At 40.1% G+C, this 22,438-nt stretch overlaps 1 protein-coding gene across 2 annotated transcripts; it reads left to right on the top strand.

Moving 5' to 3' along the window:
- Positions 1-1,148: 1,148 nt before the first annotated feature.
- Positions 1,149-21,244, top strand: dennd2c (DENN/MADD domain containing 2C). 2 transcript variants are annotated; one of them, XM_073469954.1, is made up of 19 exons: positions 1,149-1,421; positions 4,588-5,695; positions 7,926-8,050; positions 9,344-9,426; positions 9,606-9,764; positions 10,781-10,859; positions 11,153-11,197; positions 13,002-13,186; positions 13,721-13,830; positions 14,555-14,624; positions 15,227-15,304; positions 15,704-15,844; positions 16,326-16,474; positions 17,815-17,992; positions 18,312-18,353; positions 18,926-19,034; positions 19,383-19,625; positions 20,222-20,308; positions 20,398-21,244. In XM_073469954.1, the coding sequence occupies exons 2-19, from the start codon at positions 4,824-4,826 to the stop codon at positions 20,427-20,429; spliced, it is 2,787 nt and encodes a 928-aa protein (XP_073326055.1). In that variant the 5' UTR covers positions 1,149-1,421; positions 4,588-4,823; the 3' UTR covers positions 20,430-21,244. The 2 variants fall into 2 exon arrangements, with proteins under 2 accessions (XP_073326055.1, XP_073326054.1); XM_073469953.1 differs by having other exon boundaries at positions 12,999-13,186.
- Positions 21,245-22,438: the final 1,194 nt, after the last annotated feature.

Raw genomic sequence — 22,438 nt, 5'->3', positions numbered from 1 at the left:
TCATCCGTCTTGGATCGGGAGGATTCAACCAAAACTTTCTCACAGTCACAGCTGCGTCAAGCTCCCCGGAAACAGCCAGAGTAAAACCGGAAGTCAAACGACGTGCCTACAAAATAAGTAGAGTTAAGTTGCAAAGCAAAAATAGGCGAAAAACGAAATAGGAATTTAGGCTACAGACATTAGTAGACATTAGTTAATTATTAGACAAAGTATGTGTGAAGGTAAACGTGGGACATTTTTTTGTCAGTTTAGGGGTCCTTGACATAAAAAAAAGTCTATAGCAACTGATTACCAAGCCGCAACAAAATTTGTGCATTAAAGGATAAGTCCACCCAAAAATGAAAATTCAGTCATTATCTATTCATCCCAAAGCCGATGGAAAGTCAGATGAAGGTAGTCATCCATAAAACATTTCTGGAGATTCACACCAAAACAGCGTTCTCCTAAACAGCTGAAGTAGATGGAGACTTGTTTTAAAACATAGAAAACAGCTTGTCGGTTGTAATCAAAGTCTCCAGAAGCATGAACCCCATTTAAAGCTGAAATCTTCACTGTAGCTGCTGCTAAGCTAAAAGCGTCTGAAGTGGGTCCAAGAGCTTGACTGCATGTCAAGGGTATAAATAATGTCTTTTAAATCAATTTTGGATTTGGATTATGTCAGATGAACTGTATAGGGCCATTTTTTTCGTCCCCATCTACTCCAGTACAAAACATCCGCCTTTCTATCTGCACTTCATTTTGTGGTGAACTTATTCTTTAAGCCCTTCACATCTGCTGTGTCTGATGCAGTCAAAGGAAATTTGCAAATTTTCTTCTACCTCTCCCTTCTCTTGTCACTTTAAAGGGAATATTTTGGCTTTCCAAACTTGAGCGACAGGCCATTTGTCTAAATAGAATAATCATATTTAAAATACTAAACCAGAATGAAACCATCTGCAGCTCTTAATGCAAATATACTTGCCTTTAAAATACAGAACAATGATACACTTAAAAATGTTGTCAGATGTGTATGAATAGACGGAACATTTTTGAGTTGGCCAATTGAGAATTTTATTTTGGAAGTTGTAACCGGAAGTCACATATTTTCCGTTAGACTTGACATTAATTGTCCCGAGAAGGAGGGCGAGGAGTGTTCTGCTTTACTTTTCTCTTGTCTGTGACCACTCTCTTTGTTGTTGTGTGCAGTTTTAACTATAGAGGACACATGTGTGTCCTTATTAAAAGTTAAGTATTACTAATGACAGTTACCACAAACTGTCTGTGGACTCCAACGTTAGGCTGAATCTGACGTTATTTAGAGTACTAGCTAGCGAACCTCTCCAGATTGAACGATGCGAACGAGCGGACTCGGATTTTATTTGTGTTTTTCATTTTATCGGAAGGAAAATGAGGAAAGAACATGAGTTCTCTTTCTACGAGGGGTAAGTCACGGGCCATGTCATTTATTCCTCTGTCGCTCATATCTTGTTCTAATATCTTACCACACAACTTTCACTGACTAAGTTAACGTCAAGTTACCTCACGGTGTTTCTCTTCTACTGTTGAGTTAACGCTAACCTAGCTGGTTACACGAGTTAACGTAACGTAAGAGAGTTGTATTCACTACTTTAACATTACCCAGTTGCTGTCCGTCACTGTCTGAGGTAGCTCGACTAATTTTTTTCCCCCACAAACTTGTGGTTTTGTCCATATAGTGAGTGAGTCAGTCACCGCTTAACTCTGTTGGGGAGTTAAAACTGACTTTATTCTATACACATATAGTTATAGTAATGTTTTAATATCAGTATTAAGCTTATTGCTGTATCAAGTCCTGTTGTTCAATTCGGCATGCCTCCATTAATTTGAACGGTGTTTTTTAGTACAATAAGCCTTCAGGGGTAACGACAACGTTATTCGTGTTACGTTATCGCCCCTTTACTACACCATTCACGACTTTTACCTGCCAAGCGAGCAGTGTAATCCAGTTAGCTAACTTACTTTAGGTTATTTCGCCCATTCGTTTAGGCCGAATTACAGAGCAGTTGTTAATGAGTCAGAGGACTGGATTGAGTTTGACTTCTGCTTTGAAATAAAGATGAACATTTTAAATTTCTATACTTATAAAGGGAGTTTGGCAAAATGCTTCATGTCACGGAACGAGGGAACTTACTTATGCAAGACCTAACGCACGTTTTTTCCCCTCCTCCTGCATCCATCCCCATTTTACTACACTTAAGTCATTGATTATCTAGACACGTTCAACAGCAGTACCAGGAATCAACTAATTCAGATCACACAGCTAGCAGCAGGTCATAGGACCTTAATGCAAAGAAGATAGCTGCTATGGAAAGCTTCTGCAGGTGTCCCAAATGTAGGATCAACAGCTGAGTTAATGAATAACTGACTATAACTATAAAGTTCTGTAGTCCTCATAGAGAAAAGTCAAATCAGCCCCAGTAACACTAATAATGAAACACCAGGAACATTGTTAATGATATAATTTGCATTCATTTTGTGCCAAAGCCCTTCAGTAATATTACAATTCTACAATATTTATGTCATTTCTTGATATAAAAGTTGTCTTTATCTGAGTTTATGAGAGAATTTGGAGACAGTTTCAGTACAGTGTTATCTACAACCACTGACAACAATAACACAAAATGACAGAACTTGTCATGTTAAAGTGGTCTATTGCTCTTTTTCAACGGCGGTGTGAAAATGAATGTCTATCTACGCAAGCTGCTCTGGTGGCTGGTGATGGATCAGTCGTTTTAAGGCACTTCATCTCAGCGTGTCCTTTTATGCTGGCATTCAGCAAGCCTACATTTTTCCTCTATTATAGCTGTAACTGTCACTGTTGACGGTGAACCACAGTCGTACAATACCTCACCTACAACATGTTGTGTCATGCCGCACTTCGTGAGGAGGGCGTTTTGTGGTGGTTTTGAAGGTGCAATTAGGTTTAATTTAGCTGCCAAGTGATGACAGGGTACTTCAGCTTCATGGGTCCCCTGTCTGGTTTCTAAATAGGTGAGTCAGTGAGTTTCACTAGAAAATACAAGGATACCTTCCTGCAAAGCTGACAGCCTCATACACATCAGTGACGTTCATTTTGTCTCACCCTCTGGCTTTGTCACTTGATACAGTTTGCCTCACTTGCAAGAACGTTTGAGTTTAACTTGTATGCCATGGGAAAGGGGGAGCTGATGCTTTTATGTTTGCAAATGTTACTGTAACCAGCTGGTATATTTCTGGATTTACTGCATTTCAAAGACTGTTTGATTGCCGTCACAGGCTTTGAGTATAGATGATCTAAACATAGCCCAAATCAGCGGTTGCAACTGGGTGCAAAATTCTCTGCACCATAATTATGGACAGTCTGCTGATCCTTCTTCCTGCAGCTCAGGAAACGCAACTCATGCCTTCCTGTACAACTTACCGCACACAGACAAATAATGCAAGTGGGTCAGTTTGGGAGTCGCATTGTCATTGCATGGTCTGGCAGTGATGGAGCAGCATTCCACTGCGCGCATACATTTGATTTAGGTCAAATCGAACAAAGGCGTCACTTGCAAGACTGACTGACCGACTGTCTCTAGTTAAATTTATTCCCCCCCCTCTCTCTTGTACAGCTCTGCAGGAATGCAGCTCATAGAGTTATTATGATCATGAGCTGTGCAGTGGAATTTTACCATGTCTCCTCTTCTCCACATTCTCGCAGCCTCGGTCCTAATGTGCAACGTGTCCAAATGGTTTGGTTCCAGCAAGCCAGGAGCTGCTGTACAAGAGTGTACACTGACTGCATTGATGTCGACTCAGGGGATAAGAGTTGGGGTGGGTGCCGCTGCAGAGCTTTACATCAGGTCTCTGTTTGATAGCATTTGATGAGAGGGAGCAAGACCATAGATTATAACTTCACCATACACACTTTAATCCAAGTTATCAGTTAATTAGGGTCTATAGTCCTGTCTGCCCATGCTTATATCTTGCGCCTGATAAATAGCGCAACCATTTCAGGGGCTTTTATTTCACTGCTTAAGTAGGTGTGGTTAAAATGTCTTCCATCATTCACCTAATTATCACTGGCTCTTTATGCATGCCTTGAGATTAATGTGTTTTCTTGCCTCTAAAGCTCTTTGAAATCACCTAAAATGAGCATTCTTCCCAGTCAACTAAAAGACAGCTTTGCGAGAAAAGAAAACTAAATTAGATTTAATGCTTTGCTGTATCATTGGTATTTCTTATTTGGCCAGCTCTGTGGTTTAGGACAACAGCTACAGAGAATTCCCCTGGGGCTAGAGGAGGGCTGGGGCGGCTCAAGGCACAGACACACCACAGCAGAAATCTGCGATAACCTTGTTCCTGTCGGTGTCTTCCCTTATTCTCACTGGATTTATTTTTGGAAACCAAACTTGACAGGAGGTTGTCCTTCCTGACCTTTTTTGTGTCCCGTCTGCCTACAAGACTACTACAGATGTGTGCTGTTTCAAAAGTAACTGTGTTTTCCTGTGTTGCCTCAGTATCCTTTTGACCTCACAGTATGCCGTCTGGACTTGTTTTTAAGTGCAGTGATTGATGAGTAATTTTTGTGTCTTGTCTGTCTTTTAGGTTGTTTACAAAAGAAGACAAGGGGGAAATGACACTCTGCTAGCACAAGAAGACGTATAAAGACATAAAGGAAACAGCTACAACCATAAACATTGTGGCGCTCCTGTTTTTAATTATCATTTCTGGATTAATAGACAACAGATTGCGTGTTTTTTGCTGTCCGTCATTGTGTGGATATCCCTGATGCATTCACCAATGGAGAACTGAGGTCGAACCGGCACTTGCCCCCTCTCAACATGCTGGCTCTGAGGCTGGAGCAGGGCAAGCGAGGGGGTGGTGAGGTTGATCGCCTGCAGAAAGGGGCCACCGTGGCTTGGCAGGGCCGCCAGTCAGGGAGGCCCCCTTCGCGCGAGCAGGGCATTAACATCCGGGAGAAGATCTCCCAGTGGGAAGGTCGCAGTCAGCAGGGCAGCAGCCAGGATGCTGGGCTGAAAGCACACCCTCCGACTGTATCACGAAGTCTGTCTGGAGATATCCTGGGCAATGGAGGATCCAGAGGGGGGCCTCACGCAAAAGCCAGCCTCTCAAAAGCTAAGAGCTTAGATTTTCGGGAAGGCCCATCACAAGCTGGACATGATGTGGTTGGGAGGAAGTCTGAACCTCTGCAGTTTTCAGCCACAACTCAAGGAAATAAACCACTTGCAGCACAAGCACTAATGCCTCCTAAAGTGGAGGCCAACACTGCTAACTCTACTGGTGAACAAATCTTCACAGCCAATGGCGACCAAAAAACAGATCATATCTTGGATGTAAAAGTAGTTTCTAAACCTCTACCTCCATCAACTCACGACCAAGAAGACAACATGCCTGCTGGAAACTTCTACACTTCACGGGGTTTCTGGCGTAAGCTTGAGGGGGACAGACTGCTCTGGGAGAAAGGCAGGGACTCTTCAGGTGACCCTCAGGCTCCTCCCAAACCTCAGCGGACATTCCAGTATCGAGGGACCAACAACAACAGCGCGGGACACACAATACAATGGGACAGTGGATCCCCTCATAACAACCGCTCCAACGTGAGGAGCAGGAGAGTAGCCCACCCACCTAACTTCCCACCTCCTCCGTGCCCGGTAGATAAGACCAACGGGCTTTCAAGGCATAAAAAGAACAGGTGAGTACAAATAACTCTTACTGTAAAAACTTTTAAGATTGAGAAAATTGCAGTGCTTTGCTTGATATTCATGAATCAGTTTTTAAAGGAAACTGCTCCTGCTGTAGAATAAGGATTGTGAGAAAACGCTGTCAGCCTTGGACTCTAAAACATGTCATGGTGTTTATTGGGTATCGGTTTATTCAGAGCGTTTTTAGGGCAGTTTTGGGGAGGGTGCTGAGTCTAATTGCTGGCTTGGGTCCAGGTATGATGTCACATGATATCTGGCAGCATTGTTCTCTATTGTCTGAATGTGGCCTAGTTCCTCAGCAGCCACGCGGACCAGGGTCATCATCTGCATGCACGCACGCACACACACTCTCACACTTACTCTGTCTCATCCGTTGACGACCAAGCAAAACAAGACCTGACAACAAATAACTGTGCAACCCATAGGCAAAACAGCTCAGGACTTATTAGCTGACATGACTTCTAATAATGTAGTTGTCTGTAAGCGTCATGTCCTGGAGTTGTCTAAAATTATCATTCAAACACTGTCCAAGAGTTTGTGCCTCAGCAGGAGGAGTCTCATGAATGTGAATATGAATGCAGTAAGAAAACAGATAAAAACACAGTTGTATTGTTATAATTAGGCAAAGCCAAAACCAAGGTTACAATAACAAAAATAATCTCCACTAAGTCTTTTGGATAACATTGCTTTTTAAGGCTGCACAAAATCACAATATGGCCGAGAGCAATATCCAAATTGCAGAAACATTTTTCTGATAAAGGTAAAATGTGTGACTAAACAGCGTTATAAAGTACTGTAGTGCTGCAGAGATGCCCTGGAATACCAATCTTGTTCTCCAGATATCAGAAAACATGTTTATCTGTTACAGATGCTAACACGTCACATCATCATGATTACCATTAAAATCATGATGATTTTTTCAGTGAAATTAATGTTGAAAATAATGAAAATAATGATCCCAGAAATCATATCATGTTGCAATATCTGTCAAAATAATGGCAATATGATTTTTTTTTACCATATCGTGCTGCCCTAATTCAAAATTCGTCTTCGCTTAAATGAACAGATGAAAGCTCTTTCAAGAATCACAGACCTTTGACCTGATGATTATTTGAAGGAAAGAAAAACAAAAAACTAGCTGTAATAAACTGAAATGACCTTTATGTTTTTGTTGTACAACAGTTATCAGTCATTGTGTTGAGTCTATTGAACTGCCCTTTCAATTTCAATCATACTACTCGGACAAGGGGAGGGGCCAGTTTATTGAAATATATACTAACTTTTGGGAAACTTCCCAAATGGTACAAAAACTAGCGCTAATTCATCACAAGCTGCCCAAAATAACATCCTTTCCCACAAAAAACGTATTCCAGTGAAAAAATGTCCAATCTTCTAATTATTATGCCCTCAATGCAACAAGCAAATCCTGGGATATTAGGGGTGAAACTGAGTGTGCCATTATCTTCTAATTGCCACAACAGTGGCTGTTGTTTAGCTTAAGCTGCTTCTTTTACTATTATCAGTTGCTAATATGAGTTTTATTGTATTAAATGGTAAGGTAAAAACAGACCTTTTAGAACCTGTAATTGTAGTGAGTGTGTAAAAGTGTTTTAATCTTAGATTAATGACAATAACTTATCTCTCATCTACAGTCTCCCTGCCATGTCTGCACACAGTTAGCATAGTTCTACAGGACTCCATGTTTATGAACTTCAGAGAAAGCCATTAGCTGTCATTCATTCTCATATGTTTTGAAATACCTCCAAGGGGTTAGGTATTGCATCACACTGATGCAATGTGAATCATTATGTAACCGTCTCTGTTTCAACACTGAGCCAGATTGATTGAGTGAATTTCAAAAGGAACTAAAATCAAGTAACTTAATGAAGCTGCATCTTCCTTTTAATGGTCTCTTAGGAGGAAAGTAGCACACTGACTTAACTGTTACTATGTCAGCTGACATTGTCATATTGCCAACTTCTGTCTCTGACCAAATCCTGTCATACTCATTTTCCTTGTTTTGCTCTTTTTAACCATCATTCCCTGTCATGAAAGTTTATCACACTCTTTCCATCTTGCTGTTTGATATCAACCTAAGGAATTTCATGGTGGGAAGCTGGCTGAACAATAGAGTAAACAATTGTATGGTGGCCATCTTTAGGACAGCAGCCAGGATCCCTCTGTTTCACTGTCTTGCCTTCCCTTCCCTCCCTGCCACAGGAAGTCCTTTGAGTATGAGGATGCGGCACGTCTCACGGTGAAAGAAGGCAGTCTAGGAGGAGAGGGCAGGAATTCAGGCCTTTACCATGCCTACTCTGATGACAATATTTACGAGGACATCGTTTGTAAGTTGGACTCCCTGTGGCATATACATTGACTGTCTGGCTGTCATGTATTTTCAATCACTTAACTGTGTTAAATAGAGACAAAGACTGGACAAAGTCTGTTGGGTGCCTGTCATTGGTTGAATGTATGTGATACTTAAAAAATAAATCATAGAATATGCCTACAAAAGGGGCTTGATGTTTCACACTCCTGGTTTTCCACAGATCTTACAGTTTCTGGAATATTGTGACATGTTGAGAGTTATATTCAAGATGGGAAACGATATGTAGCAGGCATCGGAAGAGCTAAAGTATGCATTTTCATTTAGTTTAGAAAAAAATGCTAATTAGCAAATTTTCCAATTAACAGTCGTGGATAAAGGTAATATCTGCCTTTTTCAAAAGACTTTCTGCAATTTTTCATGCCATGGACTGTGCAAAGTTATTCACAGCATTTTTTCACTATTTTATAGACAAATCGTTAATAGGAAAATGACATTAACCGATAATAAAAATGATGGTTAGTTGCGGCCCTATCTGTCCATATTCATTAAGGTGGCAATCGAAATTATTAGTACTTATGCAACTACTCGGTTTACAACTGGTCACTTCAAGGGTAACCAATTTCCCAAGACATCGAAGTCTCGTGGAGCACTACTGCATATGTGGAAAAAGTAGTATAAAGCCTTTTGTGAACACAGTTTAATGTAGAAAATTGGTGGAGTTGCTTTAAAGATATGTCACATTTCCAATTTAAATTGTCTAAAAAGGACTAGACCTTTGTTATAGATTGTGTTTAGTTGTGTGCTTACATAAATATAAATATTTTCAACACTGTTCAAACCCAGAGAAATCAATAACTTTAGTCAGGGTTATGGTCTGTTTCATTTGGTCACCTGCTCCTATAACTTCCAAAGAAACATAAGACAATGCACCAGAGAGTAAAGAAGGAAGTTGCCAAACGCAGCTAAATGTAACGTGAATAAAACATTACCTCGTCCAGGAACCATTTCTGCCTGAGTCACATCAGATAGATTTTCAGTAGCAAATGTGGTTGCTTAACAATAAAGACAACAATCCCATGATTCCATGCTGCATCACAACATTATCAAACTTAATCTTTTGTTTTCATTGTTTTGATTGAGAACTATTCGTGGCAGAATTTAAATTATGTATTTTTTAAGAAACATCATCAAAACTCAGGAAAATCAGATATAAATAATATGGAAATGTTCCAGCTTTCTGTAGTATCTCCTTGGATGCCAGCATTCGGTTTGGTAGTCTTATCTGTCCCATCACTCTGTCTTCCCCCAGGTGAAGTGACTAGAGATAATCCATATGAGGATGTCAAGCTATCTCCCATGTGCCTCCCTATTGGAAGGCCTCACGGCCCAAAGGTAATGGAAGATTTGTCTCCTTTTCACAGTCCACAAGTATTGTTCATCAGTTGTGTACAGCTGTCTTATATGATCCCTGCCTAACCTGGGATTCTAAGGGATTAAGAAGGAAGTATTGTAGTGTGATACTATGTAACTATCACAAACCAAGTGATAACTACACACTTCTTGTCTTCCAGCTGCCGCCTAAACCCCAAATGTTGCAAGGCCATGCTGGCAAAGTGGAGAGGAAGAGGTCCCAAACGGTAACAGCATCAAAATCCTCAACTGTTGCAGATTCTTCCAAACCAGCTACACCCCGACGTGCAAGCACTCAAAAAATACAGAGGATGCCTCAGGTAAATAGTAAATGGATCCTCTCATTAATTTTCACACTGACTGAGGTGTGTTTTTTTATATTGCCATCTAGTAGACCAACAAAGTGGTATGTTCTCTGTTGACTGATGAATCATATGTCACGTTGGAAAGAAAAGATAGGGGCGGTGACTTGTTGAGCAGGAAGGAGAGGACGGTGACAGTAACAGATAGTGGTAGAGCAACATGTATGAATGCTTCATGAGAATTTAGACAGAACACGTTCATTCGAACATACAACTCATGGCCTTGGAAGGAGAGGGGACACTGGGGAGGAACTTTGACGATAAGGTACAGTGATATAGACATTTATCTGAAAGGATTATAGCTTCAAAACCCACACGACACTAGTACTGTGTCTACCGGCAGGTTTGACAAAATGCCAGTCAAGTTGTTTTGGTATTTTAACAATGCGTTGTTGTTGATCAGTCTATTTCCATTATGTAACTTTTAAACAACAAATAGGTTAAAGTAGATATCTTAAATGGTGATAATAAAACATAGCATTCAGTTAACTAGCTGTACTTAACCTCTTTTAGATCAAATCTTTGACAAAGATGTAAAAAAACATGAAAATGGGCGAATACATAATAACATCTCATTATGTATTTTACTGCTTAACAACAGTACCATTATCTTAGTTGGGGCATTCTAGTTTCTTTCCTCAGACTCTCCTACAAGTTCACCTCCTCAGCTGGTAGTGCTTAGTGTGTCCTCTTAAAGATAAGTTTCTGCTTCCTGTATGTGCTTGTTTCTGTGTTGAGCCCATCTCTGGTGTATTAATGCCTCAGTTGACTTGAGTCCACTATTAAATATTCAACTGTGTTTCTTCAGGACTTAAACAGGAGAATGCAGGAATGTAAGGGTAGAATAAAGCTGAAAATCTATAATATAACTATGTACTTAGTGGTTGTTATATCATGATTCCCTGTAATCATGATTCTATAATGGCTGTGAAATTATGGGGCTGACAAGTACCTGTGTGTGTTCTACTGCGCAGTACGTCAACAAGATTGAGACTATCTTTGACGACAAGCGAGGGAGAAAGAGAGTAAAGAACCAGGGAGTCTCAGTTCGAGGTAATACACACACACACACACACACACACACACACACACACACACACACACACACATACTGTAGACTGTCACAGATGCCCAAATGTCACCCACATCAACGCTTCAATAAGATTAAGTTGAGCCTCTTGGTGGAAATACCCAGCTTTTGATGGTACACACAAGGCCAGCTGCAGTAAGCGAAGCTGCTGATTATGAAACAAAGGCTGACTGTCTGCATCTGATTATGGCTTCTCAAGTCTTTTCCATTCCTCTGCTTCCCCCTAATCTCCCGTTTCTCTGATTCATATCAACAGAGGAGACCAGCGGGACAGAGAGCGACCCAGAGGACAACACCAAAGGTATCACCATAGAGTTAATATGTCTGTAATGTCCCTTTATGTTAAGTGTGTTTTTCAGGTTGAAGTGTTGAAGTACATATTCTAGTAAGGAGTGAGAAATCCTTATTTTATCAGTCAAAGTTCCAAGTATAAACATAGGGCTGCATGAAATAATAAAATCTTCATAGCATCCCTGAAGAATTAATTAGCTCCAGGGAAGTTATTATCGCTCTTCGGTGCCTGTTAATGCCAGCCATGTGACATATTTTTCTTCGATCAAGTGACTTTCAACCATATTTGGACCATAATGCGCCTGATTGTAGATGATGGAGACATCAAGGCTAGTGCTGAAACAGTTGGTCAACTGAAAATTGTATTGATTGTTGAAGCAATTTATCAAAAATGCCTTGAAGTGCTTGCTGGTTTAGTTTTTCAAATAACAGGTTTCTTCACAATCTTCTACATTTTTAAGACTAAATGATTGTTTAAAGCAACACCAACCCCTTTCACATGGGATAAAAAAGACCACTAGTAGCTAAGCTAGTAGCTGCTAACACCTGACTTTTGTCTTCAGTTTAAATGTGTATAATTGGCATTTAATATAGCATCAGTTGACTCTGCAATAGTCACAGCTATTTATCGGTCCCTGCTCCGATAGGCTGTATTGAAAACACAACATCCGGGTGAACTCGATATTTCCGCCCCTTCTCAGGCAAAATGATAAGACGTGTGTTCAAGTTAATGCCGCTGGCCTGTGAGTTTGAACGAGAGACTAAAGTAAAAGATATTTACAAAGTAACCAATGTTGGTGGCCTCCATGTCTGTCAGCTGCATGTGCAACTCTCAACAGAGATGAGTAAGAAGCAAGATGTCTCACTCCTCAGCTCCAGACAATACATTGTGGCTTATTCAGAATTTTGTTAAGACTTTTTAAAACGAGTTTAATGTCTTCTGGATGTAATTTGATGAGGGATATGATCTGCTGCTTTCTACTGTTCCCTGCTTTTCCAGCGCATTCATGATGACGAACAAGAAGAAAAACAAAACAGAAAGGCAAACTCAAACTGCATATACACAGTAATTTTGGTGTACAATACAAGAATAGAATAAGAGTCTGCAGCCATGCTAGCAGCTTGGTGAGGCTGTACTTGGGCACCATGGTGCTTTGAGCTTAATTCTAAAGTAAGCATGCTATAATTTATGCAGTGAAAATGATAACTGCTGATGTTTACTTGGAAATACATACCAAGTTCACCATCTTAGTTAAGCGTGTTAGCATGCTAACATTTGCTAATTATCACTGAACACCAAGTACAGCTGAGGCTGATTGAAATGTTATTACTTTTAGCAGGTATTTGGTCATAAACCTAAGTATTGGGCTGTAAGAAACCTGATGAAGTGTTGCATTTCATCATCTGGGGAACATCAATGTGTGTACCAGATTTTATAGAAATCGCTCTAATAAAGTATTTTTCAAGATAGATCAGTCTGGACCAATGATGTCATCCCTAAAAGTCAGGCTTGGCAACTGTGGTTCCTCTTGAGCCTCCTCAAAAAAGTTAAATACAAATTTAAAACAAAGGCACATCCAAGAAACATAATCTCAGGCGAATTAGAAATGTTGTTCAAACTATAACTTTGAGAACTCAGATAATACCACTGCCTTGTTATTCATGACCATTGTTTTGGATACTGTGTAACCAGTTAACTTCACAAATACACTGTATATTGATATTGAAAATGTCCCATATTGCTCCAGTTCGCTGGGTGGGATATGTCCCAAGACAAGCATTATCATATAGTCTCACTGTGTGGTGTCCAGCAGGCTCCAGAAGATCAGTTTACATCCAGTCTACACTGAAACGGCGGCCAGGCTACCGCACCCTGGAGAGAGACCTGATCCAGCACCAGCAGCAGCAGCTTTTCCAGATCTTCGTGGTGGTGTCGCTGAGAAAAGGCTCCCCAGGAAACACCTACTCCCCTGAAATCACACAGCAGTTCCCAAAAATGGTGAGAAGGAGCCTTTAACATGACCCCACCCTTCTTCTAGTCAAAGAACATTATTGTGCTTTCGTCATAGTGCTTTAACTGAATAGCGATCAGGATAATTTCATGTCCAAAATATAATCTTGTTTGGCAAAATTCAAGGAAGATGATTCTTGTCTGACAAGATGAGGAATCCATTGAAGGGGAATTTCCATGGTTTACATAAGGGTTTCATGTACGCAAGTTGTTGCTTTTTGTCGTTTCATATGAGCTTTTATTCATATTTTAGAGATTTTAAAATATTGTCGTGTTAAAACTTTGGCATTTCAAAAAGAGGTTTTGTCTCAGGCACCTTTATGTAATTTAGAACAAGTGGTTATGTAAAAATACTGTAAAGCTCACACAAGTCATTCTTCAGTTACTATACTGAAGATTTCTTCAATTGAATTAGATTATAATGCAATTAAATGATCACTGATTTCACCTGGGTCCCTCTGGAACCACTTCACAAAAGTCATTTGAAGAACCGCTGCTGTAACTAGAGTCTCTCTGTTTCAGTTTGAGAAGTCCTCCCGGCTCTCCAGAGAGGCTGAGGATCAGCTGAAAGTCATTCCCAAGTTCTGCTTCCCGGACTCACAGGACTGGAAGCCCTCTGCACACATGCCAAGGTCAGCACACGCACTGCAGTAATATGCTAATTGCATGCTCGATGTATACAGATGTAACTGCATCCCACAGGCCATGAAAATGACATAATGGAAACATGACACTGTGTTCTTTATTCCTCTTCCATTAATTTCCTCTGTGTGTTTTTTCTTTTGTTTTCATTATACTCACCTTTCATTTGTTCTAACAAATATTGTCTATGTTTTCTTGCATTTTCAGTATTTATTATTATATTATCTACTTTTCTAGCACCCTAATTATCAGTTCTGTTTAATTTCCCCATTTCCCCTTTCCTATTTATATCTTCAGCTGTAACCCATGAATTGCTTGATAATTAAAGTTTCAACTAATCTAATTAAATCTCTGAGTGCTAAGGGGCAACGGGTATGGTTCAGTGTTGTAATGTGGGTTACAACTTCCACTGCCTGCCTGTCTTTGAAACACTTGTCTTTGGTAGTACAAATAAACAGAAGACATACGTACCTGTCTATTTACATAGTTTCTGCTCTGCATTTAAATCTCTGTAGACTAAACAGTCCTGCTTCTAATCAGCTGCAGTGTTTATATTGATTTGTTTTTATAATGAAGTAATTCCCTAAGCAGCTCTTTTTTTCAGTTTCTATACAAGCAATTATGGACATTTTACAATTATGGTTACTTGTTTTTAGGCAGTGAGAAGTCAAATTAAGTAAATATTGTCTCCTGTGTACTGTTGCGTGTTTACAGTGAGACCTTCTCCTTCGTCCTGACCGGAGAGGACGGCAGCCGCTGGTTTTGTTACTGCCGTAAAATCTTGGTGAGTGTGGATGTGAATCATTAACTCGAGCGCTTTATGTGTTTGTGTGTCTATGTGTGTAGGATGACATGGGAGCAGGCCATGTGCTTACTCAACATCCCTGAGGGGATGTGAATCAGTACATGTGAATCACAGACCATAAACCACGTCCGAATCAATGACAGAGCACAAGAAGAATTTCATAATTTCCCCCTTTCCTTTGCCTCACAAGGAGAGCTGCTGTGAGATCTCTTTAAAACACTTTTTTTACATTGAAATGATGTGGTATATCTCCCTTTTCTTTTTCATTTTCGTTTGTGTTTATTATTGTAAACATACTGTAGTTATCTTGTTATGCACTCTTTAACTCTGTTCTGTTGAGTTTATTATATCTTTAGTGTAGGCTGTTCGATCAAACCTAACCAGGAGAGTTTTATGTTTTGTTTTGTTGGTAGATAAGCTCACCGTTGCTATCATAAACATGTCTGGAGTTTAGACTTTCGACTCTTGATTCGATTTTTTCTTCTACAAATTAATACATATACTCTTGATGTTGTAGCCCTATATTGTTGAGTGTTGTTCATATTTGACATGTATGACATGAGAGTGTATGTGTCTTTCAGCCCAGTGGAAAGGGGAAGAGGCTTCCTGAGGTGCACTGTATTGTCAGTAAACTGGGCTGTTTCAACCTGTTTGCAAAGGTAAGGCAACTATACAATGCGTCTGCTCCGTTGTTTCTGCTGATAGGAGCCTTTGTAGGGAGATGAAAGAAGTTGGATTTGCTAAAGTTCAGTGTTAATCCCCTTGAAGTGTGTCAAAGCTGCTCCCTTCAAACTCCTTGTATGCATTAGGATGGAATGAGGCTACACTAGAAGATAATCCTGAGCAATCCCTGGGTGTGTTTTTCAAAAAAGAAATTGTATGCATGTAGCTGTGTCCCACCCATTTTTTTCAGTTGAAATTTACAAACAGTAAGCATGAATGTGGCCAGGAGGAAAACATAATTTACGTACAGAGCTGCATCTTGCCTCTGTTGTATTGTTTAATCAACACTAGTTCCTTCAGGACACACAATGATTCGTCTGGCTCTGTCGCTGCAGATTTTGGAGGAGGTGGAGAGGCGCAGGGAAATTTCCCCAGCGCTGGTTTACCCTTTTATGCGTAGCGTGATGGAGGCCCCATTTCCAGCCCCTGGACGCACAGTCACTGTGAAGAGCTTCCTCCCCGGCTCTGGGAATGAGGTAACCCTGAAACCAGAAGAGGAAATGTTAATTAGTAGTTTTTGTTCCTCTAACCACTCCTTTCTGCAGGCTGGGAATGACTCAGAATGGGAGGTTATCAGTGTAAACAAAAGGGGAAGCTATTTCAGTTTTAAAGGGTTCATGTTGGGACAGCTAAATATATTCTAACAGGCAACAATGATCAGTTCAGTCATTACCGTTTAGACTAAAAAATAGTGAAGTAACTCTCAGAGGAACTGCTGCAAAATCACTACTTTCTACCGTTTCAGCCGTTAGATGGCTCCCAAAAGCCAACCTATCTTTCTACAATGACTTAACTCAATCCTCCATCAGTCTGTCGTCTTTTTTTATTTCTGTATTTAACCTTTATTTTACCAGGAATATTCATCAACAATCGTTGTGAAAGAACGAGTATAAACAACAAGTTTTAACACTTTATTTACACATAACCTGACTCCATGTGCTCTTGTTGCTTTTTCAGGTACTGACTTTGTGTCGACCAGATGACTCCCGGCTGGAGCATGTGGACTTTGACAGTTTGCTGCAGTGTCTCAGTGTCGGGAAACTCCTGCAGGTGTTTGCCTCCATTCTGCTTGAGAGGAGGGTCATCTTTGTCGCTGACAAGCTCAGGTACTGCTGAGGGAACACAAAACACCTCAAGGCCACTTATCCATCAGTATAAAGTTGATACAGCAGCAATTCAAAAATATTGAGATGGGTAATTCTAGCTATTCGACTCCCTCTTGATGTCTGCCAGCTGTGGTTGATTACATCACACAGGCCCGGGGCCAGTGTCATTTATCTGTGTGTACCTTGGCCTCAATGCTACGTTATGGCAGGGTCCCAGTGGCGAGTCTTGTCAGGTTTATTTGTACAGCTCAATATCATTTACAGTGTCTCAGTTGGCTCTGCAGGACCACAGCAGTAACTCCGAAACACAATTTTTGTTTATTATTTATCAGGACATTTCACATTTGAATAATACATTTGAAAGCAACTGTAAATAACAGATAACACACATGTTGAGCAGTAATCTTAAACTAAATTAGATGATTATAAAGACTAAATAAAAAATCATATACCCAAAAAATATATATCAAACTTGAATTATGTAAAATAACTGCCATATATCCAAAAATTACTGGCTGATACTGATAACAAGCTAATATCAACTTAACAGTATTCAGATGTACAACATGATAAACTGCTATTATTAAGCAAGAACTGTGTTTTTTGTAGGGTCTAACGCCATGAGAGTGTGTGCCAGCTGCATGATTTATAAGGTGATCAAGTAAAATATGATCACTAATGTCAAATGCTGTCCTTAGATTGAGAATTAAAAGTTTGGGATGGAGTCAGCAGCATGACAAGGCAGTTTCTGTGTTACAAAGTGGTTTAAAACCCAACTAAAAAGGTTATTAGAAATACAATTATCCAGCAGCTGATTGGATATTAAATGTTCAAGGAGCTTGTGGAGGAAATGTAGATGAGAAATTGGTTTAAAGTTCTTAAAAATAATCAGGATTTAGAGTTGGCTTTTTGCTGAGGAGCAGTTTGAAACTCAAAGACACACAACGTTCCTGAGAAAAATGATGAATGACTCGTCACTTTTTAAATCCAGAAGATAATAGGGAGTGGTTACAAGATGAGAGTGCGTTGGAAAGAGTGCTGAGCTTGGCAGAGTGTTTCTCAAAGATGAGAAGAATTTAGTCCCGGAAATTGTCCAATCAAGAGGAAGTGGAGGAGGTATTTCACAGCATGTAAGCAACTGACTGTAAAGGCAGGAAATATTAGTAGTAAATACTGCACATTGAGTATTAACATAGATCAGCTGCATCTTGAGATAAAGTACTGTTTGCTGAAATCTCTTCAAGTCACTTTGAAAAGAATTCTAATTATGTTACTGCAGCTATGATTGAAATCTTGTGTCATGTGAACTGTGTCTCCTCTCTACTCCCTGTTTACTGCAGTGTGTTGTCTCGGTGTGGCCATGCAGTGCTGGCGCTGCTCTACCCCTTCACCTGGCAGCATACCTTCGTGCCTGTGCTACCAGCCAGCATGCTGGACATCAGCTGCTCCCCCACCCCATTCCTCATCGGAGTGCTGACACCCTGCCTGCCACAGGTGCTGGAGCTGCCCATCGAGGAGGTCAGACACAATTCTGTTTGGAAATCATTGTCCAGTTTGAAGTCTAAATAGGCTGGTCTGTTTGTGCAGTTGTTTTGTGCTATCTTTTGTCTGTATATTCACTGCATGTTATGAATCCAGAATCAGTAGAATATAGAGTGTGTGTGTGTGTGTGTGTGTGTGTGTGTGTGTGTGTGTGTGTGTGTGTGTGTGTGTGTGTGTGTGTGTGTGTGTGTGTGTAGAGAAACACCCAGAGGAGTCTTACCTCTCCTCTTTATATCTCTTGTTGTGAAATCTAGCCGTCTTTAACTGTCATTCTTTGTTCTCCCTGTCTTCCCAGGTGCTCATAGTGGATCTGTGTGCAGACAAGTTTGTCATTCAGGTGTGTACACATAGCAGTGTGTAGAGGGAATGATAGGTGTGGTCTCATTGGGAAGGATGGCTTTGCCTACACTTGTCCCTCGCTTGCATGCGGAATGTTTTGAGGGTGACAGAGATGTTTTGTTACACCCATGAGTAATCACTAAGTCTATTCAATTCAATATAGACTTGTTTTTGTTTTTTTTATTGTTTGTCTTAATTTGACGTTTCATTTAGTGAGCTTAATCTTCAGGCACAGTCTCTTTCCCCATTTACTACAAGCTAATGTGGTGAAGAGTGGCTGACTTGCCACTTCAACGTTAGCTGTCAGTTATACAAGGCTTTCATTTTAGTATTGTAGCTTCCCTTCTCAGCATGCATCCTAAAGGTTTGAATCAAGGGCTGAAGAACCTTTGACATACACGCTGTAGTCTGTAGGTATGCTTTTCAGACAGGTGACGCATTTTCTCTGTTCTTCTGGCTCTGTAGTCGGGCTTACAGACTGCCTCTAGTGACACCGTGCCAGATAGTTTAGATGTATGTTGTAAATGGCATCATGTGACCGCTGTTGACCTTTCCTGTGATGTGCGACAGCTGGGCGATGAAGACTGCATCCTGCCCAGTAAACTGCAGGCGGCTCTGCAGCAGATCCTGGAGGAGAGGGAAGATATTCTGAAGCAGGAGAATGGAGACAGATGTGAAGGTTGGTATAACAGACACCACATGTGTCAAACAAGACAGTCAGGTATTTCAGCATCTTATGTTGCTGATTATAAAGCCGTTAGAGTTGTTATATCATCACTAGCTCAAGTTCTCTTTTCTTCTAGTTCATAGGGAAATAGCAAGATTGTTGCGCTACTGATGCGGCTGCAAAGTTTTTGTTTGTTCTGTGTAGTACATCAATCAATAAAGACAATTCAATATTGTGTCAGTTATCTAAGCTAAAGCATTTAACATTTGAAAGCAAATATATCTGTTATAGTAAATCCACAGTAGATTACACCTGTTTTTATTGACCAGTTTGTCTTCATCCAAATCTTGACTTGTCCAGGTCAGCAGGCTGACCTGAGCTCTCTGGTGTCGGAGGGTTTCGTGCGGTTCTTCGTGGAGATGGTGGGCCACTATCCTCTCCACATGATTGAGTCGTCCAACGGGAGCAGGGAGCTCCAGCGTGACAGCTTCCGCAAGTCTCACCCCTCCCGTGGAGTCCGCCAGTTCCTGCAGCTGTTCATGGACACTCAGATGTTTGCCGGCTTCATTCAGGACAAAGAGCTGCGCAAGGGAGGAGGAAGAGGTAATGGTGACGATGTTTGTTTTTCATGACTTTGTGTAACCACTAATTACATCATCTAATAGGAACAATAGCTGCAGCGATTAATCCATTAGTTGTCAACTGTGAAATTAATCGGCATTCATTTTTTAAGAAAAAAAAAAAATTCTGATTCCAGCTTCTTAAATGTGAATTATTTCTGGTTTCGATTGATAGATGTGTCCAACCAGATTTACAGCCAGCGTGCGAGTGAAATCATTGCTGGAAGTTTGAAGAGTAGCGTGGATGCATCTTTGATGTTTGTGAAGAACATATCAAATATCTAATTAAATATGAAACAGCTGGATGTTTCCACATGATAATCAGTTAAATGGATAAATGCTACTGTGTAATTCAATCATATTACACCAGACATATGACCTGAGTTAAATGAGTCACAGCACGCACTGACCTAAAAAGCAAAGCATTTGAAAAACAGGAATAAGATAATTGTCTGTGTATTAAAATACCAGAAAAATGAACCATGTTGCATATGAAGACAATGAAAACTTTGCTCAGTTGAAGATTTTACGCCGTACATATTCTGTCACGATAATTCAACATTTCCAACTTTCTACCAGGTCTGTTTGAGGTCCGAGTGGCCGAGTATATGGATTCATATCCTGAGCCTGAGCCGAGTGGTGTGAACAAGTTTCTTAAAGGACTGGGTAAGAGTTACACTGTCATCCAATGTTCACTTTCAAAGGTTCATTTTCTACAGCTAATGGTTTTTCCCTTTTTTATCTTTTTTTTTTAGGAAGCAAGATGAAGCTCCTACAAATTAAGTGAAAAGAGACCAAGACTTTAAAATGAAAGACTTTGTGGTTGAAAACACTTGCTGCTGTTGGACCATCCGAGGAAATGAATGTGGATGAGAGTGTTGATGTGAATGGGACGGTGAAGAGTTTGGATATGAGAGGACCAAGCTCATCTCATAGCTGCAGTATGCATGCATATCTGAGAGCAGTGCACTTGTTATTGGACGAAAACTGGAAACAGTTGTTATATTTCTGTTCTATTGTTGTTTTATGAAGCCTTGAGGATGAGGCACACAAACCATTCCAGCTACGTAACCTCAGTTATCAACCTGAACATGTGTGGTTGGAACCACTTTCTCTTTGATTTTGAAACAAAGAGAATTTTTCGCAATTAGATTCAGCTCTAGTACCGTGGTAAATGCAACCTTGATGCTACATTTCAGTCTTCTTGAATACTTTACAGAACATAATGTGTATGGTTCCAACCTGAAGCATGTTTATGAATCCTAATGTACAATACAGTTATCCATGTTGCATTCCCTTCAGCACAAACTGTAAAAACCTTTTGTTTACTGTCTATTTCTTTGAATTTCAGATTAAGTAGAGGTTTGTTAACTCTGATCAGAACATTTCGGTGTGTTTAGACTCCAGGTTAAACCTCATCAATCAAAAAGAGTATTTACATTTTGTCTGTGTTTACTCCTGTCCTTTACTTTCTCCTTGTAAACTGGACTTGTAAATATTTTTTTTACATTTTGCACAATGTTGAGAACCAGTGTACAGTATTTTTGTATTAAGGCATGTGTCCAACATACTTTTTAATTAAATGGGTTCCCAAGGACAGTATTCAACGTTAGTCTATGACATTTATAATGCAAATGCCTTGAAACTTGGTTGTACAGTAATCTTGCATGATTATAATAGCACTTGTGATGAAGCATTGTGTTTTATAGTTTGTCAATATGGTGTTGACAGGGTCTGCACCAATGATTATGATCATTTCTGTTCCAGGAAAAAAGATCGGATAGGAAGGATACAGGTGCCTGTAATTATTCTCCCGTTCATACTGGTTGTTAAAGGAAAAGTTCACCCCAAAATGAAAATTCAGTCATCGACTCACCATCATGCTAATGGAAAGTCAAAAGAAGTTTTATAGTCCGCAAAATATTTCTGGAGCTTCACAGCGTTCAGTGTTGCAGCGTTCTCTTAAACAACTGAAGTAGATGGAGACTTCATCTAATACCTGAAAAGAAAATATAAAATGACTCTATACAGCTCATCCAGCGTAATCCAAGTCACTGGAGGCCCCGAGATCCCAAATAGATTTGAAAAGGTGTTATTTACACCCTCAACGTGCGCTCAAGCTTGTGCACCCACTTCAGATGGGTGTGCGCTAATGCTTTTAGCTTAGCAGCTCCAGTGAAGAGTTCAGCTTCAAAAGGGTGAAAATAACTTCAAATCAATTTGGGATCTGTGGGATACCAGAGACCTGAATTTTGCCGGATGAGCTTTTTGGAGCCATTCAGTGTTTTTCTCTGTTGATTTCTTTCCCCGTTTTAAAAGTGCCCATCTACTTCAGTTGTTTAAGAGAATGCTGCAATGCAATTTTGCAGAGAAGCAGGACTGTGAATCTTGTTCATCATCACTTACACCAACTGCTGTATGTATTTTTAGGCCTTTTTATAGAAATACAAGCCTGCTCACATGGACGTCTAACGTCTGAAAAAATATCCTTGTTTTAATCAAACCAAATTTTTATCAGGATTATCTCAGCTCCTTCAGCATGTATATTTTATATCACTGCCATTTTTGAAGTTACTTTAGTTTGTATGTTTCGATGATCAGACAGTAGTTTGATCTAACAGTCAGAGGAACATCCTTATTCTATTTTCAGCATTAATTCAGTTTTGCAATGTAGGGCTGCAATGTGTTCTATGAGGGAAATGCATAATATATATGCAGTATATATCTTGCACTATTATAGGCAAGTAAAAATGTTTGTATTTCTTTGTACTGTCTAGAAAAAGTCTAATTTAGCTC

Source organism: Pagrus major, chromosome 7 (genome assembly GCF_040436345.1).
Source record: "Pagrus major chromosome 7, Pma_NU_1.0".
NCBI classification, from domain to species: domain Eukaryota; kingdom Metazoa; phylum Chordata; class Actinopteri; order Spariformes; family Sparidae; genus Pagrus; species Pagrus major.
This window is presented reverse-complemented; position numbering and strand designations above follow the sequence as displayed.

Coding starts and splice junctions, on each gene's coding strand:
- dennd2c (XM_073469953.1), top strand. CDS start 4,824: ATGCTGGCTCTGAGGCTGGAGCAGGGCAAGCGAGGGGGTGGTGAGGTT. Junction 9,765..10,780: donor AAATACAGAGGATGCCTCAG/GTAAATAGTAAA, acceptor TCTACTGCGCAG/TACGTCAACAAGATTGAGAC. Junction 19,626..20,221: donor GCGCAAGGGAGGAGGAAGAG/GTAATGGTGACG, acceptor ACTTTCTACCAG/GTCTGTTTGAGGTCCGAGTG.